The 19,961-nt window shown below is 53.3% G+C and overlaps 1 protein-coding gene across 1 annotated transcript in view; it reads right to left on the bottom strand.

Moving 5' to 3' along the window:
- KDM4B (lysine demethylase 4B) overlaps positions 1-19,961 on the bottom strand; it is a 126,297-nt gene that overhangs the window by 22,410 nt on the left and 83,926 nt on the right. The window contains exons 11-15 of the mRNA XM_064174895.1: positions 14,620-14,789; positions 10,657-11,165; positions 9,203-9,323; positions 5,435-5,613; positions 2,545-2,767 (exon numbers count right to left, since the gene is read on the bottom strand). Of these exons, the coding sequence (XP_064030965.1) occupies positions 2,545-2,767; positions 5,435-5,613; positions 9,203-9,323; positions 10,657-11,165; positions 14,620-14,789 (1,202 nt within the window). The remainder of the gene's footprint in view (positions 1-2,544; positions 2,768-5,434; positions 5,614-9,202; positions 9,324-10,656; positions 11,166-14,619; positions 14,790-19,961) is intronic.

The raw sequence follows: 19,961 nt of genomic DNA, 5'->3' as shown, positions 1-19,961 counted from the left end.
CTTAAGCAGATAAACATTCTGTCAAGCAAAAGTCAATACTATAGATCTGCAGCTGCTTCCCCATCTGAGATCTCTCTTCATCATCTGGCAGCCCAAGAAAGCAGATTCAAGGCAGTCCTAGGGAATGGGCAGCAGTGCTGAGGCAGAAAAAACCTGGCAAGAGCTGAAAGAGGAACTGATACAGCAGCACAGATTGCATCGGGTTGGAAGAGGCCCTCAAAGGACAGCTTGTCACAGAATCAGGCTGCCAGGGGCTGCAGGGGACCTCCAAAGCTCAGCCCTGCAGATCTCCTGTACCAGATCACACAGGAACATATCCAGGTGGGTTTTGAATATCTGCAGAGAGAGATTCCAACCCCCTGCAGGCAGCAGGGACACCTCCAACTACATCAGGCTGCCCAGGGCCACATCACTTCTGATCTTGGATGTCTCCAGGGCTTCCTCCACCTCCCTGGATAACCTGTCCCAGTGTCTCCCCATCCTCATGGTGCAGAACTTCCTCCTGATGTCCAACCTGGGTCTGCCTTGCTCCAGTTCCAAACTGTTGCCCTCATCCTCTCACTCCAAGCCCTTCCAAGCAGCACACAAAGGCTGGCTGCAATGATGATGGAGACTCCCTTCTTCCCAGGAGTCCTAATGGAAAAGACATGGGGTGATGGGGACAAGATTCCCAGTGGACTCCAGAAGAAAGCTGCTCACCAAGGGAACAGTTTGACACTGGAATCATGTCCCAGGGGCAGCAGTGGAGTCCTCTACGCTGAGCAGTTTGCAGCTTGCCAGGCTGCTGGGCCAGCTCCTTTCAGCTAGACCATGATGTGGAAAGGTTGGAGCAGATGGTGCTTGGGGGCCCTTCCAACCTGGCATGCTGTAATCTCTGTGCTTTCTGGCTTCAGGGAGCTGGACTATGGGAGCTGAGAGGAGAAACTTGGCACCTACTGACCACCACCCTAAGGCTGGCCCCAAGGGAACGAGGAGATGCTCACTGTGGATTTTGTCAACACCTTACAGCCCAGAGAAGCTTCCCAACAGCTTCCTTCTCTCCACATCCTTGCCACTGGCAGAACTCAGCACAGCAGGGTGAGGACACTTCTCAAGAGCAAGCAGACTGCCAATTGGTTTTACAGCAGGCTGCCAGATAAGCCAAAATCCACCTCACCACTGCAGTCCTGCAATAAAAGCAAATGGATTCTCTGCAGCAAAGTCAAAGGGATAGCAGTCTACAAGTGCAAACAGCAACAAGGAAAGAAGACACTGGAGACCACAGTAGCCTTGATTTAGCTTCTGTCCTGTCCTCAAGGGCAGAGCACAGCCAAAATAGAAAGCTACACTTCTCTACATCCTGGCTGAGAGCACAGAGCAGCATCACCTTGCCCACATCCCTCTGTCCCTAAAGGGAGTTTGGCCACTGAAATAACTCTGGTAGACTGAGCTACTGAAGACAAATGGATGGATAGGATCATGGAAACATGGAATTGTTTGGGTTGGAAAAGCCCTGAGAGATCATCCAGGCCAACCAGCAAGCCAACACCACCATGGCCACCAAACCATGGCCCCAGAGTGCCATGGCCACATCTTTCTTGAGCACCTCCAGGGATGGGGACTCCACCACCTGCCTGGGCAGCCTTTGCCAATCTCTGATCACTCTTGCAGCAAAGAGATTTTTCCTTATCTCCAACTTCAAACTTCCCCTGGCACAATTTCAGGCCATTTCCTCTCCTTTTACCACCTGACCCTAGGGAGAAGCTGCAGCAGCTCTGCTCTGATGCAGTTTGAGAAGCAAGGAAGCCTTTCCCCTCGAGCTCACCCTGCACCATGCTCCCAACAGCCAGCAGGGACCTAGCACAAGAAAGAAAAGTTGCATTCCAGTTCTCCCCCCACCACAGTCCTGCTGAGCTGCTGTGCTGTGGACTCTGAAAGTGGAACAAGAGAAGTGATTCCAGCTGATGCAAGTCAGGAAGGTTTCCCATCTGCCAAGATCAAACAGCTGCACAGGAATTCCTCACATCTCCCAGTAGCAGCTGAAATGGGAACTGGAAGTTGTGCAATGCACAGTGAAGGCACAACTGCAGCAGGATTAATCAGCTCTTCTCTAGACATTGCTCTCAGGGCACCAGGCAGACAGATGTTGCTGTTTGCAATCAGTACCATGGTTACAAGCAGTGAGACAGACACTAATCAAATGCATCTCTGGAGCTGCTTCCTCATCTCTGATGCCCACCAGAACTCCACGACCTTGCCCAGCAGAGGGCAAGAGAAAAGGGCACCCTCAGCTTTAGGCTTCCTGCTTTCTTAGCCCAAACTGAAAGACAAGCAGAGAAAGATCCTTCTCTGTGAGAGAGGGGAGAATCAGCCAACCAACCCAACAGCAGAAAGAACATTTCTGTGTATTCTAAAGCTGAGTGACTGCCAGGATGGAGTGGAATCCACAGGCAGAAAAGGAGAAGGTGACAGGTACAGCAAGCAAGCCCTGAGGGAATTCAAACACAGGCAACACACAGAGTCTCTCAGCAGCCCAGAGGCTTTGGGGAAGAGGGAAACACTCACTAGCATGAACCTGCAGGCAGCATTTGGCACAGGATATCAAGGGACTGGTTCCATCCTCTCCAATATATGAATTTGAAGGAAGGGGCTCTGTGTTTTCACCGCTTGAGGTAAAGCACATCTCTGGGATCAGAGGCTTGGTCTTTTGCCCACACTTGGAAAGGTGGAGGAAGGAGGTGGTCTCTCCTGCAGAGCCTGGGACAGCTTCTTTCTCTGGCTGTAAGGACTGAAAGAGGAAAATATCATCAGGTGGCATCACTTCTCCCCTGCTCACAGCTCGAACTTTTAGGTCAGAGCTCTCCCCTTGCCAAAATGAAGCCCTCCAGCACCTGATGGGTATGCAGCACAACTAATGAACTTCAAATCCTGTCAGCCCATCAGCACCCCACCTCTGCCTTATGCTCCCCTCACCCTTCCTTAGGCCTGGGCTGGAATCTGTCACCTATTTTCAGAAGAGTGAGAGCCTCTCCCTGCTTTCCCTCTGTAAAAATCCAAGTTCCTAAAGTGCAGATCAAAGCACTAAGGAAAAAGGCAAGGGAAAAAAAAGGAATATATGGAAAAAAAAAACCCTTCCCTCCCCCTCTTCCATCCTTCTGGCATCTTTCTCTGCTCCTTTCTGCCAGAATTTCTTCTGAAGGACATCTCAAGGTTTCTGGTAGCAGAGCTGAGAAGCTCAGGATGAAGCCAGCCCAGCTGCACCCAGCTTTCCTTACAGCCATCCACACACACTGCCCTGGCAGCAGAAGGGAGATTTGATTAGGGATCTCTGTAATTAATCCAGAGGGTTTTTTTAATCCAAGGGGGGAAGTGAGCTCTGCTTTCCTTAGGAAAAGCTTCCAACACTCATCTACATCTGAGGCAGGAATTCCTGGTGGGCACACAAAGGCAGCTCTGGCATGAAGAAGGAATCGATAGGTGGCTGGGTGAGGAACGAATTCATCTGATGGGTTCTGCCCTTCTGCTCACAGCACAGCCCCAGAGCAGGCTGGGAGGGTCCCTGGGATGATGGATCTGCTTGCTCAGCAAGATTCTATTTGCTGCTTGTTTGCTTATATTCAGCAACCTAGGGTGGTACCTACATGAGGGTGAACGGTGCCCAGCAGGGCATCATCCCTCTGCAGGAAAGGAGGCCTGCAGGGCATCGTCCCTCTGCAGGAAAGGAGGCCTGCAGGGCAAAGCTTGTGTGGGGTGAGTGAAAACCTGGAAACCAGGAGTCAGAGGAGGGGAAAGGAGGGGGGAAGGAAGGATGATGGAGGGGGGAAGGAGTGGGGAAGGAAGTATGAAGGAGGGGAGAAAGAGGGGAGAAGGAGGGATGAAGGAGGGATGAAGGAGGAGAGAAGGAGGCAAGAAGGAGGGGGGAAGGAGGGGGGAAGGAGGGGGGGAATGAGGGGAGAAGGAGGGGAAGGAGGGGAGCAGAAGGGGAGAAGGAAGGATGAAGGAAGGGGGAAGGAAGGATGAAGGAGGGGAGAAGGAGGGAAGGAGGAGAGGGGAAGGAAGGATGAAGGAGAGGAGAAAGAGGGGAGAAGGAGGGGGGAAGGAGGGGGGAATGAGGGGAGAAAGAGGGGAAGGAGGGGAAGGAGGGGAGCAGGAGGGGAGAAGGAAGGATGAAGGAAGGATGAAGGAAGGATGAAGGAAGGATGAAGGAAGGATGAAGGAAGGATGAAGGAGGGGAGCAGGAGGGGAGAAGGAAGGATTAAGGAAGGATGAAGGAGGGGAGAAGGAGGGGAGAAAGACGGGAGGAGGGGGGAATGAAGGATGAAGAAGGGGAGAAGGACAGGAGAAGGAGGAGGAAGGAAGGATGAAGGAGGGGAGAAGGAGAGGGGAAGGAGGGGAGGAAGAAAAGAGAAAGAAGAGAGAACAAGACAGGGTCCACCTGCTGCTGCTCCCAAACCCAAACTCACTTCTGTGCTGTGAAAATTTCAGAGTCTTCTCTCGTTTGGGCTGGAAAGGATCCTCCAATCCAACCAGCAACCCAACACCTCCATGGCCACTAAACCATGGCCCCAAGTGCCATGTCCATGTTTCTTGAACACCTCCAGGGATGAGGACTCCACCACCTCCCTGGGTTGCCTGTTCCAATCCCTGACCACTCTTGCAGCAAAGAAATTTTCCCTAATCTCCAACCTAACCCTCCCCTGGCACAATTTCAGGCCATGTCCTCTCCTTCACAGGATCACAGGACATTAGGGGTTGGAAGGGATCCAAGGAGATCAAGAGGACACAGCCTCAGGCTGTGCCAGGGGAAATTTAGGCTGGAGGTGAGGAGAAAGTTCTTCCCTGAGAGAGTCATTGGACACTGGAATGGGCTGCCCGGGGAGGTGGTGGAGTCGCCGTCCCTGGAGCTGTTCAAGGCAGGACTGGACGTGGCACTTGGTGCCATGGTCTGGCCTTGAGCTCTGTGCTAAAGGGTTGGACTTGATGAGCTGTGAGGTCTCTTCCAACCTTGGTGATACTCTGACACTGTGAGATCATCCAGTCCAACCCCCCTGCCAGAGCAGGACCACTCAATCCAGCTCAGGGCACACAGGAACACATCCAGACAGACCTTGAAAGGCTCCACAGAAGGAGACTCTGCAACCTCTCTGGGCAGCCTGTGCCAGGGCTCTGGGACCCTTCCAGCCAAGAAGTTCTCCCCTTGTATTGAGCTGGAACCTCCTGTGCTGCAACTTACTTCCTTCTATTACTTGAGACTAGAGAGAAGAGACTAACCCCCAGCAGACTCCAACCTCCTTTCAGGGAGCTGTAGAGAGCAATGAGGTCTCCCTTCAGCCTCCTCTTCACCAGAATACACAACTTCATCTCCCTCAGTCACTCCTGAGGAACAAAGGTCTGCACCCTGACTTAGGGAGCAGGCAGCACTCAGTGCCCACCTCTGAGCAGCATCCAGAGTTACCTGGTTGTAGGGGTAGAAGAGGGTGCAGACGGCACAGTATGGCTCACTCAGGGCAGCAGCTGCATTGAATTTCCTTTCAGCTGGGAAATTAGGTGCTTTGTTCTTCCACTGGAGGGAAAGCAAAGACTTCAAAGCCTCTGGGTCACTCATATCTTCCTCTCCAGAAAATGGAAATGTTTCTAAAAAAGAGAAAAAAGGAAAATAATAATAATAATAATGATCATCATCATCATCATCCCCAAGCAATGGCAGGTCAGTAGAGGAGGAACAGAGAGCAGAGACAAAATACAGCAAGGCAGAGTTACAAAGAAGATGTTTGGACAGCAACACAAGAAGGCCAATAAATAACTTCTGACTTGTCCATGGTTCCTTGTAAGAAACCTCAAATGCTTCCTTAGCTGGATAGAATCAGGGAAGCAGGCAGGGTGGCAGAGAGCTCCAAGCTCAAACAGCCCAACCTAGCACCCAGCCCTGCCCAGTCACCAGACCATGGCACTCAGTGCCCCAGCCAGGCTTGGCTGCAACACCTCCAGCCACAGAGACTCCACCACCTCCCTGGGCAGCCCATTCCAGTGCCAATCACTCTCTCTGCCAGGAACTTCCTCCTCACATCCAGCCTAGACCTGCCCTGCCACAGCTTCAGCCTGGGGCCCCTTCTTCTGTTGCTGGGTGCCTGGCAGCAGAGCCCAACCCCACCTGGCTACAGCCTCCCTGCAGGCAGCTGCAGGCAGCAATCAGCTCTGCCCTGAGCCTCCTCTGCTGCAGGCTGCACCCCCCCAGCTCCCTCAGCCTCTCCTCACAGGGCTCTGCTCCAGGCCCCTCCCCAGCCTTGCTGCCCTTCTCCAAACACCTTCCAGCACCTCAACATCTCTCTGCAATTCAGGAGCCCACAACTGGACACAGCACTCCAGGGGTGGCCTGAGCAGTGCTGAGCACAGGGACACAAGAACCTCCCTTGTCCTGCTGCCCACACTGCTCCTGAGCCAGCCCAGGCTGCCATTGGCTCTGCTGCCCACCTGGGCACTGCTGCCTCCTCTGCAGCTCCTCTCTCCCACTACCCCCAGGTCCTGGAGCAACCTGGGCTGGTGGGAGGTGTCCCTGCCCATGACAGGGTGGGTTGGAATTGGCTGATCTTGAAGGTCCCTTCCAAGCTGAACCATTCCATGACTGTGTACTGCCATGGCTGTTCCTGTAGACACAAATCCTGCCCATGAGGCATCCTAGCTTCGAGTTTTCATTTCACTTTCCTGCAGCTGCTTCCCAGCTACTTCCCCCCACCCCAGCACTCACCACTAAGCCTTTCATCTGCATTCTCCACCAGCCCTTCTCCTGCCAGAGCTCTGCTAGGTACTGCCTGTGCTAATTAGTTTGCTAATTCTTTGTTTCTACAGAACCTTTAAAAGCCCCTTTGGCATTTTGACTAAACCACTGCAGAATCCATTTGTGTCACTTTGGGGGTGCAAATTCCTTCCCCTCCCTAAGTAAGGAACTTTGAGTCACTGTAAATGCTCAGAGACATTTTCCACACCAGGCTAAGTGCAGTCACTGCACTGTCACAGCCTGCAAAGCTTCCAAGAGATGAGCTCTGGCCAAGGGAACTCAAAAACATCTTAGTGGAACATTATGCCCAGAGCTCAGCACATTAAACCAAACTGTTCTCTGCTTCACTTTTAATTACTGGAAACACAGCAGTTAATGTTCTGCTCTCAGCAGCTCAAAGTCTCCTCTCCATTTCTCCCTCCCTTTTAAGAGGCTCTGGAGCCCTCAACACAGTAAGGACATGGAAATGATGGAGTGGGTCCAGAAGTGGAGTGTGGGACTGGAACACCTCTGCTATGAGAACAGGCTGAGGGAGCTGGGGTTGTTCAGCCTGGAGAAGAGGAGGCTCTGGGCAAGTTTTAGAGCAGCCTTCCAGTATCTCCAGTGCTCCAAGTGCAGGGTGCTGCACTTTGGCCACAACAACCCCAAGCAGCACTGCAGGCTGGGGTCGGAGTGGCTGAGAGCAGCCAGACAGAAAGGGATACCATTGGCTGTGCTGCCCACCTGGGCACTGCTGCCTCCTCTGCAGCTCCTCTCACCCACCACCCCCAGCTCCCTCTCTGCCTGCCTGCTCTCAGCCACTCTGGCCCCAGCCTGCAGTGCTGCTTGGGCTTGTTGTGGCCAAAGTGCAGAACCCTGCACTTGGCCTTGTTCAGTCTCACCCCCCTGGCCTCTGCCCACCCATCCAGGCCAGGTCCCTCTGCAGGGCTCTGCTACCCTCCAGCAGCTCCACAGCTGCTCCTAGCTTGGTGTCATCTGCAAACTTACTGCTGCTGGACTCAATCCCCTGCTCCAGCTCATCCAGTCCAAGCCCCTTGCCAAAGCAGGGTACCCAGGAGCACAGTGGCCAGGTGGGGTTGGAATGACTCCAGAGAAGGAGACTTCACAACCACAGCTCCCTCAGCCTATCCTCATAGCAGAGGTGCTCCAGCCCTTGGAGCACACAACAGAAGTGAGAGGTGAGGATTCTGCTTTGTCTGCTGCTCTGGACTGTTCTGGCACTCACAGTGACTGGAATGTGTGTGTGGGGAGGGAGGAAAAAGCCCTCAGTGAGGCCCTGGGAGCTTTTCTAATGTTCATTTCTGGAGCTGCCAAGAAAAGTTAGACCCAAACATCCACACAAATCAAAAAGCCAACCCAAAAGCCAGAATTCACTTCCCCTGCACACTGAGCAGCAAGCTCAAGCTCTCCCTCTCCTTCCAAGGTGAACAGATCCCATTTGGATGAAGACAGAACCCCAGAATGCCAGGTTGGAACTTTCCAGTGATGATGGAGTAGAAAGGAGCTGGCCCAGCACCCTGGCAAGCTGAGTCTTCACATTGGCCACTGTAGGGCAATCCCCTGCTGCCCATGGGAGGCAATTCAGAGCTTTAAGATCTGATTTTCTCTGATCTCTCTTCTTTGTTTTTTTTATCTTTGCCTCATTCTGCAGTCAGCAAAATATTTTTCTTCATGAAAAAAAAAGGGAAAGAAAAGGTGGGAGGTGAGAAGGGGACACCTCCCACGGGGGAATTGGGATTCCAGCTGGGCTCTCAGAGTGGGAACAGGCTGCAATTGCTCTCAGTTAAGTGGAACAGAAAGTTTCAGGCCCAGAAGGCTGATGGCATCTTGGGCTGCATCAAAAGCAGTGTGGCCAGCAGCTGGAGAGAGGGGATCCTGCCCCTCTGCTCTGCCCTGGAGTACTGTACCCAGCTCTGGTGCCCTCAACACAGGAAGGACATGGACCTGACAGAGCAGGTCCAGAGGAAGGCCACAAAAGTGATCAGGGGGCTGAAGCAGCTCTGCCCTGAGGACAGGCTGAGGGAGCTGGAGGTGTTCAGTCTGGAGAAGAGAAGACTCTGAAGGGATCTCAGAGCAGCCTTCCAGTACCTGCAGGAGCTACAGGAATGCTGCAGAGGAGCTGCAAGGGTTTGAAACAAGAGCAGAGCAGATTGGGACTGGATGTGAGGAAGAAGCTCTGCACCATAAGGGTGGTGGAACACTGGGACAGGCTGCCCAAGGAGATAGCTGAGGCCCCATCCCTGGAGATACTCAAGGTCAGACTCCACAAGGCTCTGAGCAACCTGCTCTAGAGGAGGCTGTCCCTGCTGGCTGCAGGGCTTTGGAGGTCTCTTCCAACCCAAACCATTCTAGCATCCTGTGAGCACTTCTGCCACTGGCTTCAGCACTTCTCAGTCAGAGGAGAGGTGCAGGCATTGCTGCTGCTGCTGTTGCTGCTGCTGCACTCACCCTCGTCACTGGAGGTCTCCTGTTTGACCACGGACAGCGGGGAGCGGGTGGGAGGCTTGCCCAGGGGGTGGCGCCGACTCTTCTTGATCTCCATCTTCAGCTTGGAAAAGGCAGAGGCAGTCTGCAACAAACCAGAACAAGGCAGATGGGAACCCCAGAACGGCTTGGCTCCAGCCCCCTCACACCAAACAGGTTTCTCCTCCTGTTCAGGTGGAAGCTCCTGGGTTCTAGCTTGCAGCCGTTGTTCCCTGTGCTGTCCCTGGGCACCACTGACAGGAGTCTGCCCCCACCCTCTTGCCCCCCACAGCTTCTTTAGCTTTTGCTGAGCATTGCTCAGCTCCCCTCTGGGGCTGCTCTTCTGCAGGCTCTCAGCCCCAGGGCTCTCAGCCTTTGCTCCTCACAGAGCTGCTCCAGGCCCCTCAGCAGCTTTGCAGCCTCTGCTGGACTCTCCCCAGCAGTTCCCTGCCCCTCTTGAACTGAGGAGACCAGAACTGGACACAACACGCCAGATGTGGCCACAGCAGGGCAGAGCAGAGGGGAAGGAGAACTGCCCTGAGTCCCTTCCTGCAAAGCCCTCCATGGCTCAGCACCAGGGCACCATCCCACTGGAGGCTGAGGTGCACTTGATGGCCTAAGATTAGCAAACCTCACAGCCCCCATCCTGGCCATGCTCACCTGCAGACTCAAGTGCAAGGTCCTGCAGCTGTGTCAAGGCAATGCCAAGCACCAATCCAGGCTGGGCAGTGCCAGGCTGGAGAGCAGCCCTGAGCAGAGGCACTTGGGGGTGCTGCTGGAGGAGAAGCTCAGCAGGAGCCAGCAGTGTGCACTTGCAGCCCAGAGAGCCAAGCAGAGCCTGGGCTGCAGCAGCAGCAGTGTGGCCAGCAGGGCCAGGTAGGAGATTCTGCCCCTCTGCTCTGCTGAGACCCCACCTGGAGTCCTGCATCCAGCTCTGGAGCCCCTGGGACAAGAGGGCTGTGGAGATGCTGGAGAGTGTCCAGAGCAGGGCCAGGAGGATGCTGAGAGGCTGCAGCAGCTCTGCTGTGAGCACAGACTGAAAGAGTTGGGGCTGTGCAGGCTGGAGCAGAGGAGGCTCCCAGGTGACCTTCTTGTGGCCTGCCAGTATCTGAAGGGGGCTCCAAAAAAGCTGGGGAGGGACTTTTGAGGCTGTCAGGGAGTGGCAGGAGTGGGGGGGATGGAGCAGAGCTGGAGGTGGGGAGAGTGAGGCTGGAGGTGAGGAGGAAGTTGTTGAGCAGGAGAGTGGTGAGAGCCTGGCAGGGGCTGCCCAGGGAGGTGGTTGAGGCCCCATGGCTGGAGGTGTTTGAGGCCAGGCTGGCTGAGGCTGTGTGCAGCCTGCTCTAGGGTAGGGTGTCCCTGGGCATGGCAGGGGTTGGCACTGCCTGCTCCTTGTGCTCCCTTCCAGCTCTAACTACGATTCCATGACCCAAAGCACTGACCTCTGTAGCCACCTGTGTGGTTTGTGCTTCTCCACTGCCCTGCTCCTTCAGAGGGCTGCTGAGGGGCACTGCAGGCTTCCTCCAGGCAGGGCTCTTCTTGGCGGCGAAGCGCTCGAACGCCTGCTGGCAGGAGCCCTGCCCCCTGCCGAACCTCACCCTCCTGCTGCGGGGCACCACGAACAGCATGGGGATGATGGGACGAGGCTTGAAGTCATCTTCCTCAGCGGGCACCTCCGAGGGCTGGACAACGTTCAGGAGAGCTGGGGCCAAGCTCTTGTCTGTGGAGGAGGAGGAGGAGGAGGAGGAAGAGGAGGTGGGGACTGCTGTGGGGACTGGTGGCCGTGCTGCTGGTGCCTCCTCTTCTGCCAGCTGCTGCTGGGGGGCAGGCAGTGGAGGCTGCTGGGGCTGCAGAGGGGGCTGAGGTGGTTGCAGGTGGTGCTGGTGGAAAAGGTGCTTCTTCTTCCTCTCACCTTTTACTTTGGGAGGACGAGACCTGACCTTGCAGTCACCTGTGTCAAGGCAGTAGGGAACATTTAGCTTCAGACACCAACACCTCTGGAGCTCATCCAGTCCATCCCCCACCCCTGCTAAAGCAGGGCACCCACAGCAGCATGCCCAGCAGCACAATGCCCAGGGGAGCTGGAAGGGAGCTCTGGAGCTCATCCACTCCAACCCCTCCCCTGCTAAAGCAGGGCACCCACAGCAGCATGCCCAGCAGCACAATGCCCAGGGGAGATTGGAAAGGAGCTCTGGAGCTCATCCACTCCAACCCCCCTGCTCCAGCAGGGCACCCACAGCAGCTTGCCCAGCAGTACAATGCCATGGGGGGGGTTGGAAGCTCTGCAGAGAAGGAGACTCCACAGCCTCTCTGGGCAGCCTGCTGCAGGCCTCCAGCACCCTCACACCAAAGGAGTTTCTCCTCCTGTTCAGATGCAACCTCCTGGGTGCCAGTTTGTGCCCCTTGCCCCTTGGCCTGTCCCTGGGCACCACTGAGAAGAGTCTGGCCCCAGCCTCTTGCCCCCCACAGCCCTTTCCTGTGTGCCCTGTGTCAGACAGTACTGTCCTGCTCTGGCAGAGGGGTTGGCCTCAGTGATGTCCTTGAGTCCCTTCCAACCCCTGCCATCCTGTCAGCCTGTGAAACCATCACATTCACAAGCAAAGGAAAGTGTTTAAATCCCTGCTGAAACCTCCTGAGGAAATACCTCAACCTCCACACTTCCCCTAAGCCTGGCCCAAGGATTTAATCTCCCCTCATTTATAGAAGCAGGAGCAAGTGCAGCCCAAACAGCTCGAGTTGGTACTCCTGTAGGCAGCCCCTCAGCTAAACTGCTTTGTTCTAGCACACAGAAAGGAATATTGAATTTCCTTAGAGAAACAAACATATTGAACCAGCAGCAAATTGGATTTGTCCCCAGTTGCACAAAACCAGATCATATTTACTCTCTATACACTGGGAGAACTCTCTGCCCAGCACCAACCCAACTGCCACTCACCAGCTTTATTGACTTCTAAATGGGGAAGCTGACAGCAGCTGGCAGCCACAACTTTGCTTAAAACTTTCTCTATTAAGATGAACAAAGTGGATTTGAGAGGTGATTGTTAGAACCAGAGAGCAGGAAGGAGTGAGGTGAATTTCAAAGCCCTACCTGGCTGCCTGTGAGGAGGGAGCAGGGATCACGGAATGGGTTAGGTTGGAAGAGACCTCAAAGCTCAGCCAGTTCCAAGCCTCTGCCATAGGCAGGGACACCTCTCACTAGAACAAGTTGCTCACAGGTCTTAGAATGCTTTAGGTTGGAAGGGACCTCAAAGCTCAGCCAGTTCCAACCCTGTGCCATAGGCAGAGACACCTCTCACTAGAACAGGTTGCTCACAGGTCTTAGAATGGTTTAGGTTGGAAGGGACCTCAAAGCTCAGCCAGTTCCAGGGACATCTCCCACCAGAACAGGTTGTTCATAGATCATAGAATGGTTTAGGTTGGAAGGGAGTTCAAAGCTCAGCCAGTTCCAAGCCTCTGCCATAGGCAGAGACACCTCCCACTAGAACAGGTTGCTCACAGGTCTTAGAATGGTTTAGGTTGGAAGGGATCTCAAAGCTCAGCCAGTTCCAGGGACACCTCCCACTAGAACAGGTTGCTCATAGATCATGGAATGATTTAGGTTGGAAGGGATCTCAAAGCTCAGCCAGTTCCAGGGACACCTCCCACTAGAACAGGTTGCTCATAGATCATAGAATGGCTTAGGTTGGAAGGGATCTCAAAGCTCAGCCAGTTCCAAGCTCTTGCCATAGGCAGGGACACCTCCCACTAGAACAGGTTGCTCATAGATCATAGAATGGTTTAGTTTGGAAGGGATCTCAAAGCTCAGCCAGTTCCAGGGACACCTCCCACTAGAACAGGTTGCTCATAAATCATAGAATGGTTTAGGTTGGAAGGGAGCTCAAAGCTCAACCAGTTCCAAGCCCCTGCACCTCCCACTAGAAGAGGTTGCTCAAGCCTCATCCAACCTGGTGCTGAACCTTCTCCTCACCCCAGGAAGGAGCTTGACTGATGCCAGGTTCTTACTATGGTGGCCCTCAAGTGCCAGTGTGATGGCTATGGGGGAGGTGACCCTAAGCCAGGTACTTCTGCAAGTGTCTGTTGCTGAATTATGGGATCACAGAATAGAATGGTTTGGGTTGGAAGGGAGCTCAAAGCTCAGCCAGTTCCAACCCTCTGCCATAGGCAGGGACACCTCCCACTAGAACAGGTCACTCAAGGCCTCATCCAACCTGGTGCTGAATGCTCACAGGGAGGTTGTGGAGCACAGAAGCACAGAATGGGAACAAAGATGACTGGACTGGATGATCCTAGAGGTCTTTTCCAACCTGGTTCATTCTGTGATTCTCTCAGCCTGGCCTTGTGGAAGAGGTGTTGCAGCCCTTGGATCACACTTCCAATCACAGAATTATCTGAGTTGGAAAAGCCTCTAAGCTCATCCAGTCCAACCTGCAACCCAACCCTACCAGGGGCACTAAACCATGGCCCTAAGAGCCATGGCCACAGGTCTGTTGAACCCCTCCAGGACTCCACCACCTCCCTGGACAGCCTGTGCCAATCCCTGACCACTCTTGCAGGAGAGAAATGTTTCCTAATCTCCAATCTGAACCTCCCCTGGTGCAACTGCTGTGAGCTTGGGTCCCTTCCATGTTTCAACAGTGGCACCCAAGCCATGCCCAGCACAGCTGTGGTGTGGGGGAAGGGGAAGTGATCCCCAAAGGCCACTCTGACTCTTATTTTTGTCAAACACTGCAGGTACTACAAGAAGAAAACAGCTTTGTCTCAGCTGCCCAAGCACTGGGTGCCCCAGGGAACAACCAATTCTTTGCCCTGGGGCAGGCAGTCGGTGGGGTGAGGCTGTGTGACTCTGGAGCTGTCATGGGCTAAGGTACCACGAAGAGAAAGCTGAAGAGCTTCCTCCCCAAAGCTTAGCCTTGAAGACATCCAAACCTGCAGCATGGACTGGACCCCACACAACTTAAGGCTGCTTTTATTTACAGTCCCTGTAAGAAATGGGCAGGGAGGGAGGGAAAAGGGAGCAGTGAATTGCACATGGGAGTGCACAAATCATTCCTCTGCAGACTATGCCACACAAAAATATTTGTTTCTCTCTGAAATATTTAAAGCTATTCCTCCCCAAATACATATTTTGTTCTTTTTCTCCTTCCCCCTTACAAAGATGTAATAGTTCTGGCAGAATTTCCAAGCCCTGCCAAGAAAGCAATTTGGCCTGAAGCCATAAAGGGAGGGAAAAATCAATTGCTGCTGGAAATGATGGTGTGTTCCAGTGAGCACAGCTTCACTGGGGGGAAAAGGCTCCACTGATAGCTGCCCAGGACTAAGCTCCAGCAGGCCAAGTTCTCTGCTGATGTGGTTCAGAGCAGGACCTTGCCCCACTTCTGCACTAGAGTCACCTGCAGGGCTCTCACCTTCTCCCTCCATCACTTTGCTTCTCTCCTCTTCCTCTAGATCTGGCCCTCTCTTCAGCTCCTCTTTCACTTTCACATCTTCCAAGGCAGCTTCCATAGCCATGACATCCCCAAGAGACTTCTGATCCTCTGTCTTATGTCTTCTGGGTTGACTCCTTTTTCTGTGAGACCTAGAAGCACACAAGAGTGAGCTGACAGAAAAGCACAGCCTGAAACACATGGAATGAAACCATCACTGACTAAAGAAGCAAAAGGATCTCCTTTAGAGCAAACAGGAGGTAGCTAACAATAGCTACAGGGCAAAGCAGATACCTGAAAGGAAACAGATGAACCTTGCAGAGCACAACAGTCAAGATCCACTCTCAGCAGCCATTAATTGTCCAAGTTTCTTGAAGAGCTTTTCCCCACCATTACTAATGGAAGCTCCTGAGCTGCAGCCAGAATCATTTTAATTGTCTTTTTCAATCCACTCTGCCTGCATTTCCAAAGGCAAACTCGTTGCACATCTTGCTTTTATGCCCTGCCCCCATCCTCCCAGGTCTTTTCATTCCTTACAAGCTTCCCTTTGGCAAACTGCTGCAAGCCTGCAAAGCAGCAGCTTCCAGCCCTAAGACATCACCCAGCTCTGAGACATCACCCAGCTCTGAGACATCACCCAGCTCTGAGACATCACCCACCTCCAAGACATCACCCAGCCAGCATCTTCCAGCTCTGAGACATCACCCAGCTCCAAGACATCACCCAGCTCCGAGACATCACCCAGCTCCAAGACATCACCCAGCTCTGAGACATCACCCAGCTCTGAGACATCACCCAGCTCCAAGACATCACCCAGCTCCAAGACATCACCCAGCTCTGAGACATCACCCAGCTCTGAGACATCACCCAGCTCCAAGACATCACCCAGCTCCAAGACATCACCCAGCCAGCATCTTCCAGCTCTGAGATATCACCCAGCCAGCATCTTCCAGCTCTGAGACATCACCCAGCCAGCATCTTCCAGCTCTGAGATATCACCCAGCTCTGAGACATCTCTCAGCTCTAAGATATCACTCAGCCAATATCTTCCATCTCTGAGACATCTCCCAGCTCTGCCACTTCCTAAACCCACACTGCTACAAAGCAGCAGCAGTTTGCAGGAGCAGAACTCAGAGGGTTCAAGGCCTGTGAAGAAGCCTGACTAAACAAAGTGCCTCTTAGCATCAGCTGACACCCCCAGAGCAATGCTGGTCCTTCCAAAGAGTTAATGGCACCAGGTCAAGGAGGTGACAGCAGCCACCACACAAAGCCAACTGCCAAGTCAGGATCATGTCTTTTGGTTAGGAACTGCACCACACAGTCACTGCTCACTGCTCAGGTGGGACAGAGAGGGAAAACAGGAAGGGCAGGAGCCAGAAAGCTCACTGGGCCAATGCCAGTTTCACATGTGGAGAAAAGGATAAAAAGATGAAGAAACAAAGGGGACTCACTCCCCACCTCCCCCAGGCAGCCCAGTGCCCAGCTGGTCTCCACCTTGGAAGCCAACCCAGCCTCCTTCTTTCTCTAGCCCAGTTCCATCACTCAGCATAACCTCTAATGGCCACTTTGGGTCATCTCTCCCAGCTGTGCCACCTCTCAACCTCTTACCCAGCCCCAGTCTAGCCCCTGGGCAGGGGGCAGAGTGGGAAGAAAGTGAAGCTTTGACCCTGTGCAAGAAGCTCTCAGCCAAGGGACTGGAGCCTTCTGAGCACTGTGTGGCCACAAAACCCAAACACAGGCCCCCAGGGGTGAAGAAAGTTAACTCCACTCCCATGGCCAGTCCAAGCCTTTTTCACAGGCACTAGCAAACAGCTCCTGCAAGTCTAACCAAGCTCTCTTTTGAAAGAGACTGATGCAGCCACCTGCATTTTTCACACCACTGTGACTTGTAGACACTGAGGTGGTTTCTTTTCTTCCCCTCCAAGCAGCCTCTTCCATCTGGCCTTGCATCTCCCACCAGGTCCCAAACTGTCAAACACAATCACACCACATTCATCTGCCCCAAGCTCTAGAAAAGCTGAAATTCAACTTCCCAGCCTCAGAGCCCAGAAGCTCAGTTGCTAATTAGATTTGGAGTAGAATGGAATTAAGAGCTCTTCATGGTGGAACTAACAAAGAAGGGGTGGGGAGTGGGGGGTGGGAAATGCAAGCCTTGCTGAATGATCAACAGCAAAGCAAACTGCTCCATCTGCACAGGCAGTTCTAATTGCCAGACTCTAACCATATGGAGGCTCTCCAAGTGGAAATGTTAACTTTGCACCTGCAAGACACTCATTAGCAGGAACACACAGCTGAGCCCAGAAGGCTCAACTCCTCTCTTCACCCATATTCTAAGTACACACCCCACCTGCAGTACTGCATCCAGCTCTGGAGCCCCTGGGACAAGAGGGCTGTGGAGATGCTGGAGAGTGCCCAGAGCAGGGCCAGGAGGATGCTCAGAGGCTGCAGCAGCTCTGCTGTGAGCACAGCCTGAAAGAGTTGGGGCTGTGCAGGCTGGAGCAGAGGAGGCTCCCAGGTGACCTTCTTGTGGCCTGCCAGCATCTGAAGGGGGCTCCAAAAAAGCTGGGGAGGGACTTTTGAGGCTGTGAGGGAGTGGCAGGAGTGGGGGGAATGGAGCAAAGCTGGAGGTGGGGAGAGTGAGGCTGGAGGTGAGGAGGAAGTTGTTGAGCAGGAGAGTGGTGAGAGCCTGGCAGGGGTTGCCCAGGGAGGTGGTTGAGGCCCCATGGCTGGAGGTGTTTGAGGCCAGGCTGGCTGAGGCTGTGTGCAGCCTGCTCTAGGGTAGGGTGTCCTTGGGCATGGCAGGGGACTTGGCACTGCCTGCTCCTTGTGGTCCCTTCCAACCCTGCTTGATTCTATGATTCTCCCTGCAGGAAAAGCAAGGTGGGAGGAGAAGATAAAGACTTCTCCCTCCACTGCAGCCAGAACTCTCCATGGCTGCTGAAGGAAGCATGGGTGTGGAGGATGAAGAGTTAGAAGCTATCTTTAGTGAAGTGTGTGTGTGTGTGTTTTATTCCTGTGGTGTAGGAACACAGCAGCCTCCCCTCCAAAAAAAAACACAAAGCTTTATACTGAGAATAGACTCAAAAAAGATCTTTTTGCAGTGCTCTACTCACTCTGAAGTTGCAGGAGGAGGGGGAAAAACCTCTGAAGAGAGGTAGAAAGCAGATCATTTAAAGCAAGTGTGCTTTCAGAAACAGAGAAGCCCAGAAAAGGGCTTTTTGTGGACTAGGCTGAAACAGTCTCATGCTGAAGCCATAAACAAAGTTGAGCTCTTCAAGGTAACTAAGTATGAATGACCTTAGAGAAGAACTGAGAGAGCTCTCTGCAGAGTTTAAGAGCTCCATTTTCTCAAGAGAGCTGGCAAAATGAAAAAGAAGTGTTTGTGTTCTTTGAAGAGGAGCCCACAAAGTGACTTTAATTAAGTAGATCCAACTGTGAAGAGGTTTTGGGCAGAGGTGAATCCCATTCTGCCAGCAAAGTCCATCCTGCTGAGGCAAGCCAGTCCTCAGGTACAATTCTGTCTTTCCAAGACATAAGCACAGGAGAGAAGCTGCTGTTAAGCAGGATTCAAGAGCTTCAAAACTCCTTCAGGATAATACTGAAATAATCTAGGAGACAAGGAGTAGATAAGGGAAGAAAGTCTCTGGTGCTTTTGCAGTAGGCCTGGGTTAAGAGAGAGGCTTCTCTGCTGAGAAACAGGCTCAGAGAGGCAAAATAGTCCTTGGAGGCTGCATCATGCCTCACACTGCACCAACAGCACCTGGATCATAGGAGCATAGAATCAGAGAATCAGGCAGGGTTGGAAGGGAGCACAAGGAGCAGGCAGTGCCAAACCCCCTGCCATGCCCAGGGACACCCTACCCTAGAGCAGGCTGCACACAGCCTCAGCCAGCCTGGCCTCAAACACCTCCAGCCATGGGGCCTCAACCACCTCCCTGGGCAACCCCTGCCAGGCTCTCACCACTCTCCTGCTCAACAACTTCCTCTAAGTAACCCTTCACAGCCAGAGGCAGCAAAGAGATTCCCAGTTTCCAGATGTGGATGAGCAAGATCCAGAGACCTGCTGGAGTTCAGTCATTGCCTGCAGACTGCAATTTCTGACTCAGAGGCTGCACTGCTTCTCCTAAAGCTCAGCACAGAAAGAAGAGCTGCAAGGTTTAGGTTGGACATGAGAAGAAAGTTCTTCACTACAAAGGTTCTCAAAGCCTGCCCAGGGAGAAGGTGGAATCTACACCCCTGGAGGTGTTTCAGAGCTGCTGAGGGCCATGGTTTAGCCCCAGAATTGGTACTGTTGGGTTCATGGTTGGGCTCAGTCTTGTAAGTCTTTTCCAGGCAAAACAGTTCTGTGACCAGTTACAGACTCACAGAATTAACCAGGTTGGAAAAGATCTCTGAGATCATCAAGTCCAACCTAGTCCCTAACACAAAGAGTCAGAGAATGCTTTAGGTTGGAAGGGAGCTCAAAGCTCAGCCAGTTCCAAGCCTCTGCCACTAGAACAGGTCACTCAAGGCCTCATCCAACCTGATCCTGAACATATCCAGGGAGGTTGTGGAGCACAGAAGCACAGAATGTGATCAAAGATCACATTCTGTGCTTCTGTGCTCCACAACCTCCCTGGGAAACTTGTGCCAGTCTCTCACCACCCTCACTGCAAACAACTTCTTCCTAACATCCACTTTCAATCTCCCCTCTGCCACTTCAAACCCATTCCTCCTCCTCCTCTCATTCCAAGCCCTTGTCAATAGTCCCTCCCCAGCCTTCCTGGAGCCCCCTTCAGATCCTCCAAGGTCTCCTCCAAGCCTTCTCTTCTCCAGGCTGCACAGCCCCAACTCTCTCAGCCTGTGCTCAGAGCAGAGCTGTTGCAGCCCTCTCAGCATCTTGGTGGTCTCCTCTGGACTGGCTCCAACACTTCCCTGTCCTGCTTGTGCTGGGAGCTCCAGAACTGCCCCCAGGACTGCAGGTGGGGTCTGAGGAGAGCAGAGCCAAGGGCAGAATCCCCTCCCTTGCCCTGCTGCCCACACTGCTCTTGCTGCAGCCCAGGCAACACCATCTAACCAACTGAACCACAGCACCAGTTAGCATCATCCCCAAACAGTTTATCACTACACATCACTTCCAACTCAGTGAATCCACTGCACACTCAGGCTCAGGCATGGGACAGCTCAGGTTCCCTAACAGCACAGGAGGAGGTCTCAGCAAACTACACCAACCCAAGATGAAGTCTGAGTACCCTCAATGCCCAAAGATTTCTCATGGCCTTTTGAGGCAGCAGACAAGAAGCAAAAGGAAAACACTCTCAGAGTCACTGTTACAAGCAAGTCAC

The sequence above is a fragment of the Pogoniulus pusillus genome, chromosome 41, assembly GCF_015220805.1.
Source record: "Pogoniulus pusillus isolate bPogPus1 chromosome 41, bPogPus1.pri, whole genome shotgun sequence".
Lineage (NCBI taxonomy): Eukaryota > Metazoa > Chordata > Aves > Piciformes > Lybiidae > Pogoniulus > Pogoniulus pusillus.
This window is presented reverse-complemented; position numbering and strand designations above follow the sequence as displayed.